Consider the following 25,341-nt stretch of genomic DNA (forward strand, 5'->3'; position numbering starts at 1 on the left):
GCGACACACACTCCATTCTCTGTATGGTAGAGTGAACGCAGACTAATGCTGGCTTTGAACCTGATCGAGTCTCAGCAGCTTCTTTCCAACTGCTGTCAGAGACTCACTGTCCAGAACCGATCTGCAAAAAAGTGACTTTGTTGTCTCTGGTTTTCTCCGGCTCCTCAGTAAGCCACCCCTGCTAGGAAGTATTCCGGGGTGAGTATTGGGTTCCCAGGAATCAGGAATGTTTCCATCTTTTTCCCTGCAGCTGCACCATCCTGCTTTTGTGTTCTCACTGCTGCTAAATGCTGATGCGGAGCGATGCGTGGTGGATGGCTCTGGGCCTTGTTCCGCGTGGGGTGGAGCTGGTGTACTAAGCTCTTTAAAATACTAAAATGTGTGTGGATTGACACAAAGGCAATTTCCTGACCACCTCACAGTCCGGAGGTATGACTACCCTGAACTGTCTGATAGTTTTTTTAGATATAAATAAATCTTCACAGGTAAGTTTAAAAGAAAGCTTATTTCTTATGCATGGCAGGAAGGGTTCAACTGCTTCTAACCCACAGGGCTTGGTTTACCTCACAGTTTTTGTTGTCCTGGGTGCTGCAAACTAACACTTTTCTGTGGACTTTTTACGCATTTTAACCCATTTGGATGCAGGCAGTCAGTGGAACTTTTATTAGGTTTTGATTAACAATTTCACACCACAGCTTTTGCTTGAAGGTGCATGTGTGTAGAAGTTATCAACTGTCTGACTCTTTGGGTGTTTCTCTTTTTTTGTCAAAATTTTCCTGCACAGGAGTAAATCCACCAGTGACATTGACGCGGATGCCATGGCCCTCCGGCAGCTTCGGTTCGAAGAGCTGCAGAAGTACCGTGAGCAGATCAAGGAGAGTGATGATAAATGGCAGGATGTAAGTATATGGAAAGTTGAAAGAAGGTTTTTGAGGACAGAAGCAATCAAAGCTTCCCTCCACAGTGAAAATCTGACTTACCTGTTGCAAAAACAACAGATATTAGTCAAATTAAATGTTTATTTTTGCAGTCAAATAATGACTAATCCTCGTAAGTTTGATGTATTATTATCTGTTCTTTTGTTTTGCCATCTATCTATCTGTCTGTCTGTCTGTCTGTCTGTCTGTCTGTCTGTCTTCAAAGGATAATTTCAGGGTTTACTAGATTTAACTATAAATATGAATCTTAGTGTTGAATCAAACGTCTCATAATTCATTTTAACTACGGTACTTAGAAATCTATTGACAACTGTAATTTACTCTAGTTATGCTGTCTTAACCACATGAGGAGTTCTTGAGTTTAACCAGACTATTATAATATCTCAATGACTTAATTTTTCATAGTACCCAGTGTCAGTCAATCTGTTGGGCACTTAGCCACCTTTTTGATTCAAAAATGTTCTTTAAAGGTTTTGGTGAACCTGTAGAGTCAAGTTATTTTAAACTGCTAAACAGGAAATTAAGCCCATATCACCCCACTTCCACCACTGTGCTTCGTTCAAATGCAGTTTTGTTGCATTTATCAAGGTTTTTCTAAAAAAGCTTTTGCATGACTTTCCTGCTGCCTTGTTTTCCTTTCGTCTTTTTTATTCTACATGTTTTTTTTTCTTAAGGCACTGCACTCTCTGATTTTATAGGTTTTTTGTCTTTTAATCTAGTCATAGTTGAAATTAGAACTGGTTAACTTGCTTTTGCAACAACCGATTCCCTAAATTTAACCATCTAAACAGGTGAATGTGTGTTGTTGGTGATTTATGCCTCTGCAGTTAAAAACACCGTTTTGCTGCATTGTAAAGACTGTTCTTGCTTCCAGATTGCAAAGTTGAGAACACATATTGCAACTTTGAAGGATTGTCTTTATGTGAGATAAAGATATTTAAAGTCCTGTTCCGATCATCTTTTGATCATTTTTTAAAGCGTTCCCAGTGGTCTTTTAATAATCAGGATGACGTTTTTAGCCAAAATCAAAAAAAAACTTTTCTAGGACATAGTTCTTTCCATCACAAATTCATTCTTTTTCAAACTGCATTTTTTTGCGTCGGCTTCTGATTCACATTGATTTGATTAAAGAAATATTCTAAAATACACTTTTAATCTTAATTTTTGTTATATGTTCTCTATCATCAGAAAAATGCTACTAGAACATGCTAAAAAAAGAAAACAGAAAACACAATTTTCATCAAAGTGGGTCTTTAAACTTTGTAAAATATGCTGTAGATATAGTTAACTAAAAGAACAATGCAGCAACATTATTCCTAACAGCAGGTATCTGTAAATTTTAAGTAAAATATAATAGTTAAGGGAATGCTTCCCTCCAAACATGGATGACTGTGCTGCCCAGAACTTAAGCGATTTGTCTCACAGCAAACTAAATGAGTCCTAAAGCAGCATTTAGGTCACTCAGTCCCCAGTACACAGGGGAGGTGAGCTGGGTGGAGCTTCAACCTCACAAATAGAACACCTTCAAATGATCTCTTTTCTTGCATCTCTCTACTTGTTTCTGCTCTCCTCCTCTGCAATGACCGTCTCACCTGGAAGCCTTTAAGATGTGTCCCATCAGTTGATCTTTGTTTTTTCCTTTTTCAGGACTTGACCAAATGGAAAAACCGGCGACGAAGCGTCAACTCGGACATAGCGAAGAAGAAAGAGGAAAGAGAGAAAATTGAGCAAATTACCTACGGCGACGACAGAAGGTCCAAGACCTTCAAGGAGATGCAGGAGGAGAGGTGAGGAGAAATGTGCCTTATCATGGTCAAGATGTGCAAATAGACGTAGTGGTGCTGCACACTCAACCTGTTCCTTTTCTGCTCCTTTTCTTTAACCTTCAGAGGAGGGATCCTCTGTTAAGGTAATAGAGTAGAAGTTGTGTGTGAGAGCTTTCAAACAATGCTGTTATGTCAGTAGGAGTGGTTCACACAACTGTAATTGTTGCTTTAAGCAGTGTGAAAGTGTAATCTAATCATGGCTCAGCTTTCCATTTCCATCTCTTTTTAAGCTCTGCTTGCAGTTGCCCTCCTTGATCATCAAGCACACCCTTAACCCTTTATCCCCCTTTTTCCACAGGGAAAGTAAAACAAAGAACCGCATCAGCAGTCGCCTCGCTTCGCTTTCCTTTCTGCATGACAGTGAGGACGACTCCGAGGCTCCTGTCATCAGCCCACTTTCCCGCACGCATCTTTCCAGAAGCTACACTATCGACGCTCCATATTTTTCATCCCAACCCTCTGAGCCCTCTGTGAAGCCGGAAGATTCCCCAGCTTCCTCCCCGCTTCCTTTTCAGCCATCGCCTCCCACTTCCCAGCAAGTTGCCGACAAGGCTGTCGCATCTCCCACTGCCGCCACTCCGGCCAGTCGCAGCTCGGTCCTCAGCTCCACCACTCCCAAAGCTCCGTCTTTACAGAGGAGTCAAGCAGTAGACGACCCCGGCACAACCAGAGAGGCACAGAGCACGAACACTGCCTCCATTCCCAGCTCTGCTCAGAAGGCACCCGAGCCAAAGCCTCCATTGTTGGGCACACAGGCCAAAGCGGAGGCCCCCCCACTCGCTCTGCACAAAGAGGAGCCGCAGCTGAACTCAATGCAACCCAAGCCTCCTGAGTTTTCTTGGGTTTCGTCCTCCCTCCCCAGGAGCTATCAGAAATCTGATAGCTTACGCCTAACCTCAGTTGTCACACCAAGGCCCTTTGGGACCCAATCATCCCGCATCAGCTCTCTTCCCAGAGCCCAAACAGTGAGTCCTGCTGATGGTTCATTCATTTTGAGTTTATCAGAGTTATCCAAAAGTCTGCAGTTACTTGGGAAACTTGTGAATTTTTTGGTAGTTACCAAATTATTTAAGGTATTTTGCAGCTCTGACCTGAACTTTAACAGCCATATCAAGTCAGTAACATCAGCGGCATTTTACCACCTGAAAAACATTGCCAAAATCAAAAACATAATCTCAAAGCGAGACCTGGAGATACTTATGCATGCATTTGTCTCCAGTAGGTTAGACTACTGTAACGGCCTGCTCACCGGCCTGTCCAAACGAGCTGTAAAACAGCTTCAGTACATCCAGAATGCTGCTGCTCGAGTCCTGACCAAAACCAGGAAGTATGATCACATTAGTCCTGTGCTCAGGTCTTTGCACTGGCTCCCTGTACCTCAAAGAATAGACTTCAAAGCAGCTCTGCTTGTGTACAAGTCTCTCCATGAGTACCAAAGTACATCTCTGACATGTTAGTGCCATATGAACCATCTCGTACTCTGAGGACCTCAGGGGCCGGCCTCCTGTTGATACCCAGAGTCAGAACTAAACAAGGGGAATCAGCGTTTCAATATTCTGCAGCCAAAATCTGGAACAGCCTCCCTGAAGGCGTAAGACAGGCCTCTTCTGTGTTCATGTTCAAATCTAGACTTAAAACATTTCTGTTTAGCCGTGTATATGACTGAAAGGTCCTATCTGCACCTTTCTTTCCTTCCTTTCTTTTTAAATCTTTTTTTTTTTCTCCTTTTCTTTTAAAGTAAATTTTATGTTGATTATTTCTATGATGTATTGTGATTTTAATGCATTTTTCTGTTTTGTGAAGCACCTTGAATTACTTTGTGTACGAATTGTGCTATACAAATAAACTTGCCTTGCCTTGCCTTGCCTTGCAGCTTTACCTGTCAGTCTGTGTCGCTCTTTACCAGCTGTCTTCATCCCCTGACAGATGGATAACTCCCATCAGCGTGTCAATGGCAGTGCCAGCATTCCTCAAAAGACCTCGGTGCCAAGCCGGTATCAGCAGTTCATGACGTCAGAGGATGAGGCTCAGTCCAGCTCAGCACAAAGCAGCGAGGAAGAGGAGAAAGATGAGGTGAAGGAGGATGAGAGGCCCAAAGAAATGAGCATCACCAGTGATTCACCTGCCAGTCCTTTGATGAATAGCCAAACCAAGCAGGTACTGCTTTTTTGTCTTCCTTTTCTTATGCTGTTGTAGTTCATTTCTGCTTGAATGTCTTTAAAACTCATTTTGATGAAAATCATGTTTTTAATATGTTCTTGTGGATTTTTTCTCATTAGGGAAGACAAATATAAAGAAAATTCAGCTTAGAATTGCATTTTGAGTATTTTTCAATTCAAATCATTGTGAATCAGGAGCAGACGAAAAAATGCAATTTGAAAACGATGTGGAAAATACACTGAGCGGACCACAAACTCCCTCCCTGTGATTTTCTAATGAACTAATGCCACTTTCTTGAAACCATGTCCTAGAAAATGACAATTTTTTTAAATTTTGGCTAAAAACAGCATAATCATAATTAAAAGACCACTGGGTCACTTCGAAAATAGATCCAAAGATGATCGGAGTGGGACTGTAGTTGTTCAAATCACTTCATATTTAGTTTTTTGACCAAAATGTGTACATTGTCAGTAAATGTAGTCGTCTGTTGCCTTTTCTTGTTTGCATGTCAGGAGAACTTCTGTGAGATGCGCGTCAACCTGAACCAGAAACCCAACAGCAGCAGAGACTTTGGATTCCAGTCAAACTGGGACTCGAAAGGAGTTCGTGTCTCATCCATCCAGCCAGGTGGATGCACACACTTTTTAGAAAATTACCTTGAAAAAAAAAGGATTTGTGCTTCCAAAATAGGGATGTGTATGTTTCCTTTTCACAAGGATACGCATTTCGACGTATCGTCCACAAATGGATACATAAAAGATTTGACAAACTTTGTGGCAATACAATAGTCAAATTCTCTTAGAATGTTTTGTTTTTATGGTTTTTTAAAAAAAGGCTGTTATATTATTTTTGTATTTAAAGTGCTGTGGAAAAAAAGGTTAGTTAATGTTTAGTGCACAAAACACACATCCCTCGCTGTGGTTCACCTTCAGCCAGCTATGATCGATCCAACTTGGTAGAGGGAAGCTTGTGATTGGACGTCTTTTTGTTTACAACAGAAAGAGAAACTGACTAAATTTGTCAGAAACCAATTATTTACTTCCCGACTGGTTTGTTCCCTTTCTACCAATTTAATCTTGTTAGTAGTTCTGGCTTTAAACTAATACTGTTGTTATTCTCAGTGCAAGATCACTTTGTTTTTATACATTTCTAATACAACGTTTTACTCAAACAATATATTTCTAAACTGCAGCTCGTCTTGCAAGCAGTTATAAGTTTACTGTTAGAATCAACCTTCAAGATTGGTGGGCAGAGATCTGGTGTGGTTAGATTTGCAGTCCTGGTTGGTTTTCAGCAGGTTTTTTGTGCAGACCTACAGTATGTAGGACAGTGTTTATGTGGGTCAGATCTGCAGGGCCCAAGCCTCCATTTCTGCTGCAAATCCCTACCAGCATCTGACAAAATGCTACGCATTTTAAACACGCTCTTGTTAAAGGGACACTTTCTTTATACAGTTTTCTGTCTTTTTCAGTTAAATCTTGTTCAGCACAGACTCTTATCAGTTTTTCTATGAAATTTTTAAGCGATAAGAGCTGTCCGAGTGTTCTTGAGGATTAGTCAATTCTTACCCCTCCTGAACTCTGCATCTGACAGAAAGCTCAGCTGAAATGTGCCAGCTCCAGGTTGGAGATGAGGTTCTGACAATCAACGGCCATAAGGTGGCAGAAATGAGCTACACAGAGTGGAAGACCTGCATGGATCAGGCCCTGCAAGAGGGCAGCCTGGTCATGGATGTCCGCCGTCATGGCCAAAACAGTGAGTCGTCTGCACACTGAGTGTGTCTGATCGTGTGGGACTGAAAACGAGCGCAACATTTGATGGTTACATTCCAAGGCTGACAGTGCAGCTCATGCTTCATGAGCTGCTAAAGAGTTTTGACACTTTAAATTGGTCCAGAAACTATTGTGAAGTCTTCCATGAATGATCCCTTGACAGCTTAATGATACAGGGGCTGCAAGCTTCCTCTGTTACTGTGTTTTTTTTCTTCTTTTTTTTTTTTTTGCCTGGTGATGTAAAGCTGGTGTCGTTTTAACTGTTGTTTTTCTGTTTTATTTTGAATTTTTCTTTTATTTCTATCAATTCTTTCATCCTTTTGTTATCTGTTAGCATTCCTCTCTCTCTAGCTATATCCGTCTTTTCTCTGGGAAACTAAAACTGTTCAAATCGTGCAGCTTTTTCATCCCAAAAGTGTTCTGCGAAGCTCACCTGAACTAACACAGAGGTGCTAGTTACCATGTTTGAGTAAAGTCTAGAAGTGACGGAAACTTTGTTTGGGTTTTTTTAAAGGCCTGCATGGCTGGGGAAGGTGGTTTCTCTGTTACCCCCCTGCTGCTTTCCTACCATAACAGCATAATACCATAACAGCAACCCTGTCTCCTGCTTTATATATTTTTTTTCTTTTTGTAAATTCTGGGGTTCCCTCATACAGACCACAAAAACGTGCTGTTATGTTCAAACACACAATTTTTTTGTCTGTTTTTTGCCATTGCATTTATCAAATGCAGACTGGGTCAGAGACGAACCTTCCCTGCCATATAAAAGCCATAGAACCATCAATCTGACCAGTACGGATCATCCGACAATTCTAGGTCCCCCTGGCACAAAAACTGTCAGTTCCAGCCTGGATCTCACCTCCCACATTCCCCCGGAGACCGTGCCAAGCAAAGAGGCCCCCGCTAAGACCGCTGTCGTAAGTGACCCGCGAACCCAGCAGCAATTTCTGGTTTGATTGTTCTGGGTTCTCTAATGAGTTTGTATCCTGCTGCGCTTCCCTGCAGGGGGTGGCGTCAAATGGAGTGAACGGGAGTCTCCACGAAGAACCGGTGACCATGAGGAACAAAGGTAAAAGACCAGAACTCACATTCACAAAGGTTATGAAATGTCCACAATTATCTCTGCGCAGAGCACAAAAGCCATCATTCTTTAATTCTGTGATGAGAGCAGTGCAATGTGTTAGCCATGGAAATGCTGTTCCTCACTCTTTCCTGTTCTCCATTTTCCATGTAGAGTCAGAACCCATATCTTTGAAAAACTTAAAACGGAGGTCAGAGTTTTTTGAACAAGGTAAAAATAAAGGCATCTGGAAGTGATGTGGGATGCTTTTTCATTATGACTGTGTGTTTCTTTCTACAATCACCAGCCACTTTATCAGGTACACCTTGCTAGTACCGGGTTGGACACCCTGTTGCCTTAAGAACTGCCTTCATCCTTGGTGGCATAGATTCAACAAGCTACTGGAAACATTCCTCAGACAGTTAGCTCCATTATGTTCATGTTAGAATCACACAGTTGCTGCAGATTTATCGGCTGCACATCCATTATGTCAATCTCCTGTCCCACCACATCCCAAAGGTGATCTATTGGGTTGAGATCTGGTGTCTGTGGAGACCATTTGAGTCCAGTGAACTCATTGTCATGTTGAAGAAACCAGTCTGAGATGATTCCAGCTTTATGACATGGCGCCTTATCCTGCTGGAAGTAGCCATCAGGAGATGGTACACTGTGATCATAAAGGGATGGACATGGTCAGCAATAATACTCAGGTAGGCTGTGGTGTTGGAACAATGCTCAATTGGTACTAAGGGGCATACAGTTTGCCAAGAAAATATCCTCCACACCATTATACCACCACCATCAGCCTGACCCGTCAATTCATGGCAAGATGGATGCCTTCATGTTTTTGATGCCAAATTCTGACCCAACCATCCAAATGTTGCAGCCGAAAGGGAGACTCATCAGACCAGGCAATGTTTTGATGAGCCTGTGTGAATTGTAGCCTCGGTTTCCTGTTCTTAGCTGACAGGAATAACCCCCACTGCTGCTATAGCCCATCAGCCTTAAGGTTGGACGTGTTGTGTGTTCAGAGATGCTCTTCTGCAGACCTCGGTTGTAACCAGTGATTATTTGCGTTCCTGTTGCCTTTCTATCAGCTGGAACCAGTTTGGCCATTCTCCTCTGACCTCTGGCATCAACAAGGCATTTCTGCCCACAGAACTGCCGCTCACTGGATATTTTCTCTTTTCCACCAACAAACATGCCACTTTCAAAGTCGCTTAAATCACCTTTCTTCCTTATCCTGATGCTCGGTTTGAACTGTACCAGATCAACTTGACCATGTCTACATGCCTAAATGCATGGAGTTGCTGCCATGTGATTGGCCTATTAGAAATTTGTATTAACGAGAAGTTGGACAAGTATGTCAGATAAAGTGGCCGGTGAGTGTAGCTGCTTTGTCCTCTGTGTTTTTTTTGTCTCCTGAATTTGCATTCTCCCAATTCATGTGTTGAAGTGACCCCTGAAATGTCAAGATAAAGAAAAAAAAAAACCTTTACATGTTTTTCCTCTCACCTGTCTGTAGCCAAAGCTTAAACTTTGTGCTGTACCCTTCCCTCCTTCAGGTGGCTCAGAGTCCAGCGTCAGTGCGCTGACCTACCTCTGTGGTAAACAGGGCTGAGCGTGTCATGACCTACCTGCCTTCTCTCTGCTCAGTCTGGGATGCTGGCATGCTGTTCAAAGCACCAAAATTCAGTCAAACCTTAACAGAAAAACTAACGTCTTCAAAAAAAACAGACAGTTATCCTGCGGCTGAACAGCATGGCACTATTGCAGCCAACCAATCATAGCTTCATAAAAATTGAACAACCTGTTCTGTTTGTAGTGTTTTGTCACTGAGTTGAACAGGCTGTGGAGTTCACTTTGTACTTTGTTGCAGGCAAAGATATCTGCATGCATGCCTTTGAAGTGTGAATGCTTTTGTTGCATGCATGATTCGGATCTCATCTTGTCATCCTTATGATTTATGGATTTTTGTATTCGGAAATACGGAGATGACTTCGAATGAAGCCTGACTTTAATCAGCTGAGGCTGGTTGCAAAAAAAATTGCTTACTCTTTTGGTTGTCAATCAAATTTTAATTATGGATTTGCATCATAATTAAGAATCAGTTTGAATTTTTAACATGCCTGTCAAATTTGAGTAAATAAATTGAGTCCGAGCACTGAAAATGACTTGCTTATATAATATTCTATTCACTAAGGAGCATGAAAAGAGTTTTGACAAAATATTCTCTGTTTTTCAGGAGGATCAAACTCCTCTATGCCAGATGTAAGTAGTTGGAAGTATTGCTCTGCTTGAAAACTGCACCGCTGAGAGGGTTATATGTTCACCCGGTGACTGTTGGACGTGATCATGTGACTCTGTTGTTTTGCTCATTAGAAACACTTGGTGAAATATGATGTCACTAAACCACAGCTTTTTGAAAAACTGGCAATTGAGACGACCTGACAGACGTTGGTGCACTAGTAGAGCTCAGGGTTAGATGATCACCTGTCAATCAAATGTTCATGCCCAAATGTGTGACATTTTCAGGTCAAGTCAAACAGAAAATTCTGAGATACATGAAAATATGCCCCAGGTACAGGTGTCTTGCTCTTACCATGAGCATGGTAGCTAAAATCTTTCATTTTTATTTGTTAATTAAGTATTTTTATGTTCATAAGTTACAGTAACAGCTGTATTTTGTATGTATAAGCAGACAATGTTGTCATCAGTTTGAAACCTGGCTTTATGCTTAACCTCCTGCTCTGTAGTAGCATCTAAGGCAGGAAAGCAGCACCTCAGATAATTTTCTTTGTGTCCTCAGATAACTGTTCCTGCCATCACTCCACCATCCAACCGCTGGACGTGGGACCCAGAAGAGGAGCGCAGAAGGCAGGAGAAATGGCAGATGGAACAAGAGCGCCTTCTACAGGTTTATACTAAATCCCATTTATCTACCTTAATTGCTGCCTTTCATTTCCAATCTAGTCTCTCTGTCCTTCCTAGTTTGCCTAATTTTGTACTCCAGCAAACCTTAGCTTGCTCATTATTATTATTAAGTTTTCCTTTTCACTTATGTGACCATTCAGTTGCATGATGGCACTGAGGTAAGTCATAAACCCATAAATCCTTTAATCTTTATTTTTTTCCTGCCTTTCAGTCTGTTTACAGCAAAAACAGCAAATAGTTTAGGCTAAAAGGAGGTCTGCAACTATAATCAAATTAATACAGATAATAAATCGGCTCCAATCAGACAACTGATACTATCTGTTGAATATCCAAGTCAAATGTAGTCAAATCTGACAAAAACACTGCTCTGGAGGCCTATTTCTGGATGGAGATCAGAGGTGGGAAAGCAGAGTACTGATGTAGCCTGGAGGGCTTGTTAACTCCTCCAGTCTTTTTTCCCAGTTGGATAAACGACCTGATTTCCCGATCTAGACTTTCCAGCCCGGCAAAGTCCATAGTTTTTTTTTTTTTTTCAGAGCGATTGCATAACATGTAGGTGATTTTTTTCCTTCTGCTTGAAAATGCAAAATATGCACAAAACAGAGCATCTGGAAGGCACCGCTTTCTTCTTATTTCTATTGTTTTATGTGTTTTTAGGGGAATAAAATACCAATACATGAACCAGTGAGAAGCCCCGTAACCTTATTCCTTTGTTCTCAGGAAAAATACATGCGCGATCAGCAGAAGTTGCAGGAAGAGTGGCACAAGGCTCAGCAGGACATTTCTACAAGCATGGGCCAACAAGAGGTACCTCAGCCACTTTCATTTGTTCAAATCAGAAGCTGATTCCTGAAAGATCAGCTGGGGGTTGTGAAGTCTAGCAGTGATAGGCACTGGCTCGTTTAAATGCATCCACAGATCTCTAAATGTGCTTTTTACAATCCTAGAAGTGGAAAAAAATGTGATATTTTAGTTAACAGAGCAATGTAAAAGCGGAACATATCCAGGAGACATCACCAAATGCTTCTGCAACAACAAATTTAACAGAATGTTGAAACCTTTTCTGGTTTTCTCGGTTGCCCTTCACCTGAATGTTCCTGAGGTTTCTAAACTCTGGTTCTCCTTTTCTCTGGTAGCATCTCGAGGTGAACAGCAACAACGTCGGCACTCACTTCCCTCTGTCCTCCTCCTCCGTCCCCCAAACCGCACCTCCAGCGTGGGAAGAGGAAGAGAGGAAGAGGAAGGAGGAACAAGAGCGCCAAAGACAGGAGGAAGAGAGGAAGAAGAGGGAGGAGCAGGAGCGTGATCTGCTGCGCCTCGAGGAACAGAGGAAGAGGAGGGAGGTGCAGGAGGAGCAGAGGAGGCGACAGGAAGCTGCAGAGCAGGAGCGCAGGGAGAAGGAAAAAGCTCTGGAGCAGCAGCAACAGTGGTCAGCAATAAAAATCTTAACGTGTCTCTCATCCCCACATTGATCCTGCTTTTATTTCTGCCCTGTAACCATGCAACTAACCCATATATTTGCTTTATCCTCCTGCTTTAATACCCCCCTGCTTGCACACACCTCCCTTTTCCAAAGGGGTGGACACTTGCATGGCTTTGCCAGTGTCCAGCAACCACTGTCCTTTACAGACAGGTCAGTACAGACTGTTGGCCAAACTGCATTTGATTCCTGTCTAGAAAATCTTCTAACCATAAACTTTCCTGGATCTCATCAAGGCCTCGTTACCGACGAACAAAAGTGCAAATTAATGACAAAATATAATTATAAACTTCAGAGTTAAAGACTTCAATCCTCTTCTACGTCACACTTACAAGCTTTTTCCACCAGAATTCTTTGCGTCTGCTCCTGATTCACAATTTAAATAAAGAAATACTCAGAAATGCAATTTGAAGCTTAATTTTCTTCATATATGTCCTCGAATATTAGAAAAATGCTACAAGAACATGTTAAAAACACCATTTTCATCACAGTGGGACTTTAAAGATTAGAAGAGCTGACCTCATCTCATGAGTGACCCCACTGGTGTGTGAATTTAAAGAAGAAACAGAGCCAATCTAATTATTGCTTTGGAAAAAAAACCTCATGTATTTGTAAATAAAAAACCAAAAACTAAAAAGAAAGATATGCATAGAGGCAAGTCTCAAGGTTTTAAATTGGTGGGATTTTTTTGTTTGTTTAAAAGACAAGCATCATTATTCTGAACTCCTTTAAAAAGTTCTGGATTGACTAATTTCAGGGCAAATTTTTGTCCAGTTAGATGAAACAAAGGTCTGTTTAACATGATCAAAGGTTTTATAAAATTTAGATTAGAACCGGATCTCTTAGCAGCTACCTAAATGATGTCAGAGGAAGTCCATGCTGTGCGCTACTTACCGGACTAGGGAGTACCAAAGAACTTTTTCCCTCACTGCGGAACTCGTTGCATCTGGTCCTAGCTTGTTTTTCTTTTCTCTTTTTAGATTTTCTGACATAAAACTAAACTCATCTTGAAGTGCAAAGCACCCTAACGTCAAATACATTTATTAAAATAAGGGTCATGCATCTGAAAGTCTTTCTACAAATGAAACACATCTTCAAAAAAATTAATCAGGTGTTGATTAATTTTCTGGAAATACTCGAGCTTTTTCTGCAAATATTTTTCGCATAAATACCAGTTTTCCATGTTTTCTTAGAGTAACTCACATAAATGTACAGTCACATAAATAAAAATCAATAACAAAACATTCTAAACATGTTATGGTCTGATCCGTTCTTTTGGTCTTTTGTTTTGACAGGGCAAAGTCCAAATCATCTCCTCAGCTTGATGAAGACGAGGAAGGTCAGAGGAGAGGTCAGTGCTTCCTGACTCACTTGCTGGTGTCTGAGCTGCAGCTGAAGGGCAGCAAGTGCTGATGCAGCAGCAGAGTCTGCGTTAACGGAGCACTTTTCTGTTCTGTTTCATCTCAATTCTACCTCCTCTTGATTCACGAATGAATCTGAAACAAGAACCGTGGAAATATTTGATTTTACAGTTAAACTGCGAATCATTTGACTGATTAGAAAAAGTCTCAAGCAGCAGAACAGTGATCTCTCAGATCTTTGTGTAATTTAATTTAACTGTTGAGTGAAACTGCGCTGCAAAAATAGGCGCTGTAGAAATAAGTCAGACATTTGTCACCCATTGGTAGATTTTCTTCAAATAACCAAAAAACAAATCTGCCAATGTGGCAAAAAAAAGGTTTTTATGAAGAATTCTTATTTTAAGATAGACATTCTGGTCAAAAAGACACGTTTTCTCAAACTAAGATTAATTTTTAATTGAACGATTTTATTGATTTGGTTAATTTTCCTGAGAGAAGGGTATTTTTACTTTCTTGAGATGCAGCCTTCGTTTTGTGAAGAAAACCAACACAAAATATTACTAATCCTTTTTGCCCCAATTCTAGTAAGGCAATAAATGTTGAATATCTTTTTGAGCAGCTTATTTTAAGCAATTGATATATTTAATGAAACTAGTTTTTCACTCATAATTCGCACATCATTTTGACAACTTTATCTTAAAATTTGTAATTCTAGTCTTATCATATTTGGTCTACAAAGAAAAATAGATTGACTGTTGTTAGGCTTAAAAAATTTATTTTTTATGGAAAAAGTATAAGCATGTATATTTAAGATATCAAATTTTATAAAAACAATACATCCCCGAATTTTAAAACATAATATCCCCAATGGTCAGAGCATTATACCAAAATAGAAATGTTTATAGCTAATTTCAAGATTACATTTTGTCTTAAAAGAGCAGACTTATTTCAAGAAACCATAAATTCTGGTAGTTTTATTGCTAAATTTTTAACTTATAACTTGTATTTTATACTTTTTAATTTGTCTTGAGAAGAAATTTTTCCCAGGGAACTGCGAAAAGAGATGGCCTTAAAAAGGAAAATAACACTCATCTCAAAAAGAAAATCCCCAGAAAGTAGTAAAATGATCTGTAATTAGTTTGGAGACAAAAATTAAGATTAATGTTTCAAGAATAATTGAAACTTCCACTTTTTTCCTCTACCTTTTTGTCACCGTAATCAAAGTGAACTACAATTAGATCATTAGGTCCATAACCCCCCCCCCCCAAAAAAATCCAAATCATTTGCTTAGAAATAGTAAAAAAAATATATATATCTCATTATTGGGCTGTATGACAAATAATTTGAAGTAATTCTACCTAACAGCTATTTTAGCTTGTTTTTAAATGCTCGTGTGAAACTCTTTGTATCTAGATTTTTTCATTTTACTACAAAATTTCTTTTTAAGTAACGATAAAGTTTAACGCAAATCTGACCTCAGTCAACTTTCTTATTCAACTTCAAAATCACATCTTTAAAATTGAACCAAATATTACAGTACGATTTAAGTTTTTTTTTTAGTCTTAAATCAAGTTTTTCTATTGTCATGAGTTTGGAGCAAAATAATTTAGACTAATTCTAATAAAAATGTCCTTAATTCTAGGTCCTAGCTCTTAATGAGACAAAAAAATCTTAACGGATTTTGAGAAAAGCTTGGATAGAAAGAAGTTAAAAGAACTTCAAATGTGGTAAAAAAAAACATTAATATATATATATATTGAATATCTTAAAACAAGGTTTAAAATCTTTGTAAGGATCCAATAGTTTCCAGTGTACAAACAGATCCTCATTTTCAGACTTTCGTGCTCTCCTCGTGCTGCCGTGAATGTAGTCTAACCGTTTCATTTCTCCTCCTGGGTCAGGCTCTAGTGCAGACTTTAAGAGTTACCAGCCTCTGTCGCAGGCTGAGCTGGAGCGCCAGCAGATCCTGAACAAGATGAAGAAGAAGACATCACTGCAGAGGGACGGCAGCTGGATCCGTCAGGGCTCCACCACCACTCCCACCAGCAAGGGGGAGAGCGACCCCCAATTCATGCGCAGGTGAGAGATCGTCTCTGTAACCGATGGAGCGGGTTGCTTTTTTTTTTTCACATTTACTAACATCATGTCAGGCTGCTGAACTAAAACTGAAAACACTCTGGCTGCCACTCTGCGATACTTTTTGGATTATTTAAAATATTTCCCATCAGTTGGCAGCCAGATGTTAATTCTTCACTAATGTGGGTGTGGCGGGGGTTGGCTTGCAGGGGTGAATCTCTGGACAACTTGGACTACGACTCTCACCGTTCATCGTGGTCCCCTAGAAGCAACTCTTTTGTCCAGAACTACTCCCAGACCCAACATGGTCTCTATGGCAACTCCTCTGGCTATGGTGGTGGGCTCAGGGCCCAGCGGCCCGTCTCCGTCACTTTGCCTTACTCTCAGTCTATGGGCTCCCTCAGAGGTGGGGCAGGAACCCACACATTCCCCTGGTCCCGACAATCTTCCTCCACGTCTACTTTATCTCCCACAACTCCTGATCCCTTACCCGAAGGAGATTCCCGCCAGCAGCGGAGCAGGTAAAACTAACCGTGCTGCTTCAGATGTTTCTAACTTTCTCTGTGGTGAACAGGGTTGGAAAATGCAGGTTTTTTATCTCAGGAGGTGGTTGTGAAAGCCCCACCCCGATCATCTTTTGATGTGTTTTCAAAGTGTTCCCAGTGGTCATGATTAGTTCTTAGCCAAGCATTTTTTTTTAAATGTCGTTTTTTTTTTACTGCAGAGTACCAGAGACTGTGTAGTTGGGGCAAAGTAAGCCCATATCCATTTCCCATCATCCCTCTATTTTCTCTGTTTTCGTCTAACTTTCAGCTCCTCACACCCCTGCTGTTGTAGGTCATACATCGCACATACAAGCTTTTTCCAGCGCCATTTTTTTACCTGCTCCTAATTCACAATTTGAATAAATAAAAAGCTTTATTTTCTGTATATATGTCCTCCATCATTGGAAAAATGCCACAAGAACATGTTAAAAACTCCAAATACACGAATTTGATCAGAGTTGGCCTTCAAAGAGGGGTTTATGTACCGCAGTTCAGGTCCACAGTGTCTTTTGTTCGACTTCACCTTTAGTGTGACCGTGTTTTGCGTGTACCTGCCCTCACAATCCATCACACGTGTGTCTGGCTCTCAATCACAGTTGTTCATTCTTCAATCCAGGTCAGTGAGTGGAAAGAACATTTGTTCACTCTGTGACACGCCTCTGGGAAAAGGAGCGGCCATGATCATCGAGTCCCTGGGGCTCTATTTTCATTTGGATTGCTTTAAGGTGAGACCTGGGCTGACCCTGAGGGCGCCGGAGCACCTCAACCGTGCCGTTTTGGCCGGTCTTCGAAGGCTACCTTGAATTTTTCAAACTTCTCCTTCTTTTGGCCTGTCACCTTCATCAATCCATTGCTGTCATCCTTTAAGGAACTCTGAACTTCTTTCTCCTTCGACGTCCTCCATCTGATCCTCTTTGTCCTTCTTTATGCGTCGATTCTGTCTGTAAAAACAGAAAAGATTTTTGTAGTTGACTCCCCACACACACTCCAACTTCTTACCCTTACCGTTTTGAAATTCCCACAGTGTATCGATTGCAATTCGAGCCTTGGAGGATCAGAAGCCGGGGCCGAAGTCAGAATACGAAACCAACAGCTCTACTGCAACTCCTGCTACATACAAGCCAAAAGTGAGTTACCTGATCCTGGAGATCCAGCTCAGAAAACCGCCAGTCTCTTTTTTTTTGTTTTCTCACGCCTCCAATTGTTATCTTTTAGTCAGGCAACCAACATCCATGTGAGGTGAAAGCACTCAAGCAGATTGATGAGGAATCGACTTGCGACAACAACCCCTGAACTTGTAAAGTGAATGTTGGGACAATGACTGGAAAACTGGTTTAGATTCCCCCAATAACTTTCTGAGGAAAAATATCCTTCTTGTTCTTAACGTGATTGCAGGGTTTAAATTTCTAAGGCGTTATTTACTCTTGTGTTTATGTATCTAATTCAATACTAGCGCTGTAAAAAAAAAGTGTGAGGTTTCAGCTTGCTTCTGTTTTCCAATGTGTTAGCCATAAAAAGTGTAAAGCAATTGGATTGCCATTTTAGAGGAAATTCATCTCAGCGCTTTCGTCAGATGAGATGATTTTATTATGTCAATGTGCCTTGGCTGTTAAAATTATTAGAAAGCATATTTGGCAAAGAGAAAAAAAGCACTTTTTTTGTTAAGTGGATGCTAAACTGAATAGAAATAAATAATAAGTCTGTAAATAAACTACTAAAGCTTTATTGGTTGTGTTTTTTTATCTCGTCCTCGTCAATGAATATGCATTATTTCCCACACTATGAAGCAAACCTTTTCCTGCCTCTGCAATCAGAAATGATTAGGCTCGTCTTTTACCGTCAGTCACTCTTACTCTTCGTTTCTCTGCGATTCCGCAGCCCTAATGAAAGGAATTTCAATGAGCTTCACTGCTGAGGTTCAGAGGACGTGCGCGTTCTGGGTTCTCCAAGCCAATTTGTCATGCATATTTTACTTGCTGTGCATGCATTACACTTGATTATCCATTGATATGCTGGTTTTCAAGCGTAATCTATCATTTTAGTGGTTGCACAAACTCACGTGTGCAGGAAAATGAGCTGAGAATTCATACCTGATTGTTTTAGGTAAAAAAAAAAAAAAGGTCCCCAATCCTCCTGAGGAAATGAGCTGAGATTCAGTAGTGCACTCTATGGAAATAAGCCTCATTTGGTGAAGCACAAAAAGATTTCTGTCTTCAATTCTTAAGGTGTTTTTGTTTTTCTGGGTTATTTTTGCTGCTCAGGTGGCAAAAAAGGTGTAAAAAAATAAAATAAACATGACACATGACCTGAGAGGCTCCAGCACTGTACAGTGGCTAGAAAAAGTTAAATCTAGCAAGCATCCAAACCTTCTCCCCCACTTCAACCTTTCTTTTTAATGCTCTTACAGGGGGGACGTCAGGATGTTTAGGCTGTTAAATGAATATTTTTATTCGGTGTCAGTTCATACCTGCATTTAATAATCTCAGTCTTTCGAAATAAAAGCCTTTTGGGGGACGTTTAATGCATCATTTGGCCTAAAGGGGGCGCTGTGAGCTAAGACCTGCACTGAGACATTTATCTTTGCTGTTGTCAGAGGCGTCCAATTCACTGCTGAATGCTATTTCACCTCAGCTCTTTTCTTGAGGGGAGATATTATGATTGGGAATGATCAAAAACCACAGGACATTGTGGCTTCTGGTTTCTAATCCTGTGGGAGTGTTTAAATGTGTCTCAGATGAATAGCAGCTCCTTCTTTGGACCAGCTGCTTTTTCACACTTAGATCATCAGGCACTGATTCACCTGCAGTGTGAACTAACGCGTTAATCGCTCGTGTCTCTGCAAAGGCTGCCTTCAAAGACCTGTTACGGTTTGCAGATGCAATGGAAAGGCTGCAGATACAGAGGCATTGCAGACAACCTAATCCAAATTAAGAGTATATGAGCCATTTAACGTGACTGATGGGCTGAACATTCGACTGAGCTTAACGGTACACAAGCTTGGAATCACTTAGGCATCTGTGGCATCTAGCTCAGCCAGGGGTCTGCAACTTTTAATGCTAAGACAGCCAATTGGTCCAGTACTTCCTATCAAAACCCAGCAAGAGCCACAAAGTCACTGATGCAATACACAATGTTTTTGTAAACAGGCCATTAAGAGCACCTTTTAAATATTTACTTTAATTTAATGATTATAATTTTCTTTGTACAACAATTTTACCTTCTTTTGCCTTTGACAGCTCCACATACAAATTTCTTTCAAAATAAAATCCAGCTTGTGTCAAAAAAGATGAATCCTGCTGCAGCAGATTTATTTGAAATAACAATGCAAGAAAGCTATTGTAAATTCACAGCAAATTGTGAATTTGCTGTGCCGTCATCCTTTTTCTCCTTTCATGATTGGATGTAAACATGATAACATTATCATACCATACCAACTGAGTACTGTACATCTTTAAAAAAAACTAAAAACAAACAGGCATCAATATGACAAAATATAGTTTAAAGACACAAAGACTTAAGAAAGAAACTAGGGGTTTAAAGCCAGAGAGTAGAAATGTGTTTTAAGACGGGTTACACAAGTGGACAGTGAGGGGGCAATTCTAACGTTCAGAAGGAGGTTATTCTACAGTTGAGGAGCAGCAACAGAGAAGGCCTGATCCTCTCTGAGCCTCCTCTTGGACCACCTGCAGGAGCCACAGATCGGCTGACCTGCGGGACCAAAACGGGGAACAAAGATGAAGAAGTTCAGAGAGGTACGGAGGGTTAAAACCGTGTAAACATTTAAAAACATACACAAAAATTTTAAAACGAACTCTACAAAACACAGGCAGCCAGTGGAGTGATGCAAGGACCGGGGTGCTGCGCTCTCTTTTAAGAGTACCAGTTAAAAGTCGAGCAGCAGCGTTCTGAACCAGCTGCAGACGAGAGAGCAAGGACTGACTCACTCCAAAGTAAAGTTCGTTGCAATAGTCCAGACGGGACGAGATGAATGCGTGTATCCAGGTTTCTAAATGCTGCCTAGAAAGTAATGATTTCACCGTTGCCAGTTGTCTTAAGTGGTTAAAACGGGACTTCACTACTAATCTAATCTGGCCCTCCAATTTAAAATCCCTATCAATATTTAAACCAAGGTTGGTAGTTGTGGGTTTAAGACATCTTCCCAGTGGACCCAGGTCAGCAAAAGTGGACTCACAAGGGCCAGTTGGTCCAAACATTAGAACCTCTGTTTTCTTTTCACTAAAATTTAAAAAATTCGGGGCCAACCAAACTTTGATGTCCTCAATGCAATCCAGGAGTGCTTTAGCTGAAGTCATCATTCGTTTTTTAGAGGTACAGTAAGTAGATCTGGCAATCATCAGCATAGCAGTGGAAAGCAATGTTGTGTCTCTGAAGGATAGAGCCTAAAGTCAACAGGTAGAGGGAGAACAACAGTGGTACTAGAACTGAACCCTGAGGGACCCCACATGACAGGGAGGTACAAGACGACTCAGCATCCAAGATGCTCACACAAAAAGACCTATCAGACAGACAAGACCTTAACCAGTCAAGTGCTGTTCCACAAATGCCCACTAGGTGGTTTAAACCAGATATTAAAATCCTGGGGTCCACTGTATTTCTACACATTGGTGTAGAATCAGATTTTTCAAATAAATCTAAATGTGCTTTAAGCTTTTTCTAATAATAAACCACTTTTACCATTATTAATCTCACTTATGTGTTACAATTCTAAATATATATGACAAAACATAAAAGAAACTAACTACAAACCCCTTTTTTTATTGAACTTGTTGGTATCATTCTTTATTGCTAAAGAGTTACAATGGATAGACTAAGGAGCCACATGTGGTTCCAGACCCTCAGGCTACAGATGAAGGTTTATGATGAAGCCCCCGAAAACAAGCTTAGTTTCAAACTCAAACCTACTGAATGGCAGAAGTTTGAAAGACGTTAAACGCACACTCTGGTCACGTTATTAGCCACACCTGCCCAACTGCTCGTTAAGATTTACCTCGGCTTCATGGACGTGCAGCCGACAAATCTCCAGCAACTGCGTGATGCTGTCATGTCAATATGGAGCAAACTCTCTCAAACTGTTTCCAGAACCTTGTTGAGTCTATGCCACTAAGGAGTAAGGCAGTTCTGAAGGCAAAAGAAGTCCAACCTGGAACTGGCAAGGTGGACCTGATAATGTGGCCGGTAAGGGATTTAAAATAGATGTGTTTCATGAACTTCAACTGAGGCGCAGGTGGCTATTTTGATAATTAACAACAGATTATTAGCCCTCCTTTACAAACATGAGTTGTTGTGTTGTTGTTTTTTTTACTATTGATCTGTGACCTTTAGTGCAATGAGGAAAGGATCAGCTTTAGATCCCCATTTGTCTTCATTAAAAATGCTTCCTGTAATCTCTGCCTTACAAAAGGGCAAATCTCATTCAAAAGAGACTTGACCTTCCGGAAGAGGTCCTCTTGTTTGTTTGTTCTCAACTTAGATTGGATTTCTTTCAAGATAAAAGGTTTGAATAGTGGGCACATATGAGTCAACATTTCAAAACAGTTACTTTCTCTGGAACATTTCTCTCGTGGTTTTCCTACAAACTGCAAAGACGAAAAAGAAGAAAATTACTCTCAGAGGTGAAAGAACGGTAGAAGGAAAAGCCCCACTTGAACTGGCATCCCCTACAGACAATAGGAAACCCTGCGTTTCATTCAGAGAAAAGAACTTTCTGGACATTTTTCTGTGACCTTAAAGAATATGGATTTATTTTTATGCCTTCAGCTCAGTGGCTGGGGGAAGCAAACTATTACTGTAGATAAGATGCATTTCAGTTGCCATTCCAGTTGGCAGGGAGGAGAAAAGAAGTGTGGAAAGTGTTACACGGCTCTAAAATGATAAGACTGCGTGGTCACAGCTGGGGCACACTGATATGCTTGAGACTGCATTATGCCTGAGGTGACAGGGGACCAAGTTTTCCTCACATTAATTCATCCTGGCTTAGTCCAATAGCTAAGCATGAGCTAGAATACTCATTCTCGGTTAAGCATTTTCCACTCTTTGTCCTGTGTTTTTGTCTTTTGGGTGGAGGAAAGAAAACAGAAAAGCAATCATTTGCCAGTTTGAATTCTATCAAATCTATCATCCTCTAGGTATTACACGTTTTTCTGTGCATCCTTTTCCAGCCATGTCTATTCTGTTGGTGGCAGAAAGACAAATGTGCAACAGAACCAGTTCATTTGAGTGCATGTCACCTTTCCATAATGCCTTTTTCTCTAATACTAATCAGTTAATTAGAATTTTATCTGAAGAAAAACTTAAAAGTAATCATGACAAGCTCACAAATGTGCCCTTTTGATGTCACTGCAGTGCTGTGGCTAACTTGCGTGGAAGTTATTTTTGACGGCTACCTGCGGTTCATTTTCACGCTTGTGCTAGCTGATACCGTAAAGGTCAATGTAATGTTGGTTTGTTTATAGCAGGGACACTGGCAGCCATGGCCCAGTTAATAGAAATGTCAATGAATGCACCTTAACTGCCTCACTTTCCTTAACTGTGGTCAATTACATCTGCTACTTGCTAAAATGATGCTAACTGTGCTAAAAATGTCACGATAAAGGGTACATTTGTTAAAATAATATATCATAAAATTCAAAATTGTATAAAAACTATTCAAATGCTGGTGATTTCATTTTATTATACATTGACATCAGAAATTTATACAAGGGAGTGATTTTTTTTTTTTTTTTTTTTTTTTTTAATGATTGAAAGGTCTTCAGCAACTACCAGGTTCATTAGTCCTTTACATTTTTGGAAAGGTTAGAGTTTGTTGATGCCAAATAGAGTCAAGACTATAGAGGAGCTAGAAAACGTTCTTTAGAGCAGCCAAATGCAAAACAACAAAAGGCAAATTTCACCTTTTTAAATTTACTTTTAAGACCCACTCAGATGTAAATCATTTTTTTAACATGTTCGTGAGGCAATTTTCTCATGATGGAAGACATATATAGAGAAAATGAAGCATTTTGGAGTAATGCTTTTGTGCCTGGGACACAAAAGTCCCATTGGAAAAAGCTTCTACTTCAGCAAGCCACAAGCTCCCTGCTCTGTTCCATTCTGATCTATCCACTTGTAGATGACTGCATCCATGATGGGAAGTTAGAGAAGGTTTATTCAGCACTGGTCCCACCCTCAGAGGCAAATGTCTGATGAACTACTGCCGCTCTGTAGAAACTAAGTCTAGAAAACGACACTGTTGTTGGTTTTGGGTTTTTTTGTGGCTAAAAACGGCATTTTATTATTCACAGACCACTGGGAACACTTTGAAAATAGATCAAAAGATGATCTGAGTGGGACTTTAACTGGGGGGAAAAAAGGCATTTATGATTCAATGTGATCAGAGGGATGGTTGTTATTGGATATAAAACGGTCGAATGTGAGCCGTGTCCTTCTCTGTTTTCTGTTAATATCGATAGTACAAAGTGTTCCTCAGGCAAAGAAAGGCATAAAATTTGAGGTTAAGGGCTTCTAATGTTTCAGACACAACTCGACCCGGCTGGATCCTTTTAACTCCATTCTTTGTTTGCTGTGCTCGAGCATCTTCTGCTTAGTGGGAATGAACTAAAGTAAAAAAAAGGTCTTTGGTAATGTCACATAAAAGGCAAGCAAAGGTTAGAGGGTTAGACATCTGTGCAGGCCTTATATAGACTAACAATTGTGTGGTCTTTTATCATTGATTTCAAGAATCAAAGTTTGCTTTATTTTTTTATGTTTTGCTCAACTGAGATTACAGTTCTGAAAAGCTCCAAATTAGTGCAAGAAGTGCTTAACCCTCTAAAACCCACTACATAAAAAATTTTACAAAAAAGTTTGAATGAAGATGATTTTTAATCCTTTGATGAAACCCACAAAAAAATTGCTTTTTTCAGAGATATAGATGGTATCAGTTACGTTATATTGGGTGATTTGGTAACTTTTTTCTCACAACAATGTTAGTTTCCTGTGTTTGTCATCCAGTAAAAGAAAATGGTTTAATCTTAGACAAATAAATGACAACTTTATTCTGAACAACAATAGAAATATTTCTGACCCACAGTCTGTTTTACAGTGTTCCTACATTCAACCCCTCTGTAATAGTCAAACATGTAAAAAATAAATAAATAAATAAACAGTGTACCACTTCCACTTCTAAATAATTTACTGCAGCAAAATGGAGAATTACAAAAAGTTTGAGTTATTTCTGGGAGCCTGTGACCAGTGCAGAGGAGAGGTGGCCTCGTGCTCTCACTTACCTGCGTTCCATGTCCCCGTCCTCAACATTGCTTTCACATTCCACTGCAACTATGGCAACCAGAGCCAGGAGCTAGCATTCCAGTACATGCCAGACCTGGAACGCCTGTTCCACAACCCCTTACTGTTACTAGTGTTATGAGAGAGTAATGAAAAAACTAAGAACTGCTTTAAATCAAATGTTTCTTTGACCACATTTTCATGATAATTTCTCAAACATCATTTTCTGTTGCAGCAGGTAATTGCTTTCAGTAATCTTCAGCACTAAGCAACGTCAAAATGTCGTTATAACAGCTGATGAAAGCACTGAAACGTAATAAATGTGAGGTGATGGAGGCCAACAGCAAAAAAAACAACAAAAAAATGAATATTCAACAAGATGATTAAAGAAAAAAAAACAAAAAGGAAAACAATAACATTCATGACTGTTATTAATAGGTGTATTGCACATCGTTTGGATCTATTTAAAATACTGGATGTATAAAGTTTTTCATTTTTTCTTTATATAACAATTATAACTTATTTTACTTTAACAGCAGCACATACAAGGTCCTTTCAAGATAAAATACACCCAAAGTGTGTCAAATAAGATTCGCCTGCTGCAGCAGATTTACTTAAATGAAACTGCAAAAAAAGGCCCAGTCAAACATGCTTCTAGTTTTGGTGGCCATTATCCTTTTTCTCCTTTTACTGTCAAATATAAACATTACAACATAGGTGTACAGTCCACCTTTTTTCCTGATCTAAACATGTAAATGAAATTCTATACTTTAAGAACTTTGTTTCTGAACTCAACTAGACACCGTTGTGAAGCAGAAGATCAGAAAATGTACTTTAAACTAATTCTAATAACCTTAGATGAAACCTTTTACCATCATTTTGTTCAATTAAATATCTAAACGGAAA

At 40.1% G+C, this 25,341-nt stretch overlaps 1 protein-coding gene across 12 annotated transcripts in view; it reads left to right on the forward strand.

The window, feature by feature from the left end:
• lmo7 (LIM domain 7) overlaps positions 1 to 17,877 on the forward strand; it is a 67,689-nt gene extending 49,812 nt beyond the window's left edge. For 4 of the 12 annotated variants that reach the window (XM_023950988.1, XM_023950989.1, XM_023950998.1 and 1 more), the window contains 22 exons: positions 169 to 198; positions 785 to 899; positions 2,586 to 2,725; positions 3,063 to 3,729; positions 4,691 to 4,921; positions 5,437 to 5,551; positions 6,518 to 6,679; positions 7,429 to 7,613; positions 7,702 to 7,765; positions 7,931 to 7,987; positions 9,322 to 9,363; positions 10,002 to 10,027; positions 10,566 to 10,673; positions 11,411 to 11,497; positions 11,827 to 12,119; positions 12,267 to 12,323; positions 13,466 to 13,521; positions 15,433 to 15,610; positions 15,817 to 16,128; positions 16,769 to 16,877; positions 17,177 to 17,279; positions 17,368 to 17,877. In XM_023950988.1, coding sequence (XP_023806756.1) covers positions 169 to 198; positions 785 to 899; positions 2,586 to 2,725; positions 3,063 to 3,729; positions 4,691 to 4,921; positions 5,437 to 5,551; positions 6,518 to 6,679; positions 7,429 to 7,613; positions 7,702 to 7,765; positions 7,931 to 7,987; positions 9,322 to 9,363; positions 10,002 to 10,027; positions 10,566 to 10,673; positions 11,411 to 11,497; positions 11,827 to 12,119; positions 12,267 to 12,323; positions 13,466 to 13,521; positions 15,433 to 15,610; positions 15,817 to 16,128; positions 16,769 to 16,877; positions 17,177 to 17,279; positions 17,368 to 17,390 — 3,160 coding nt within the window. In that variant the 3' untranslated portion in view covers positions 17,391 to 17,877. The remainder of the gene's footprint in view (positions 1 to 168; positions 199 to 784; positions 900 to 2,585; positions 2,726 to 3,062; positions 3,730 to 4,690; positions 4,922 to 5,436; positions 5,552 to 6,517; positions 6,680 to 7,428; positions 7,614 to 7,701; positions 7,766 to 7,930; positions 7,988 to 9,321; positions 9,364 to 10,001; positions 10,028 to 10,565; positions 10,674 to 11,410; positions 11,498 to 11,826; positions 12,120 to 12,266; positions 12,324 to 13,465; positions 13,522 to 15,432; positions 15,611 to 15,816; positions 16,129 to 16,768; positions 16,878 to 17,176; positions 17,280 to 17,367) is intronic. The other 8 variants (XM_023950994.1, XM_023950996.1, XM_023950992.1 and 5 more) reach the window with 8 other exon arrangements.
• The last annotated feature ends 7,464 nt before the right edge of the window (positions 17,878 to 25,341 follow it).

Source organism: Oryzias latipes, chromosome 21, assembly GCF_002234675.1.
Source record: "Oryzias latipes chromosome 21, ASM223467v1".
Taxonomy (NCBI): domain Eukaryota; kingdom Metazoa; phylum Chordata; class Actinopteri; order Beloniformes; family Adrianichthyidae; genus Oryzias; species Oryzias latipes.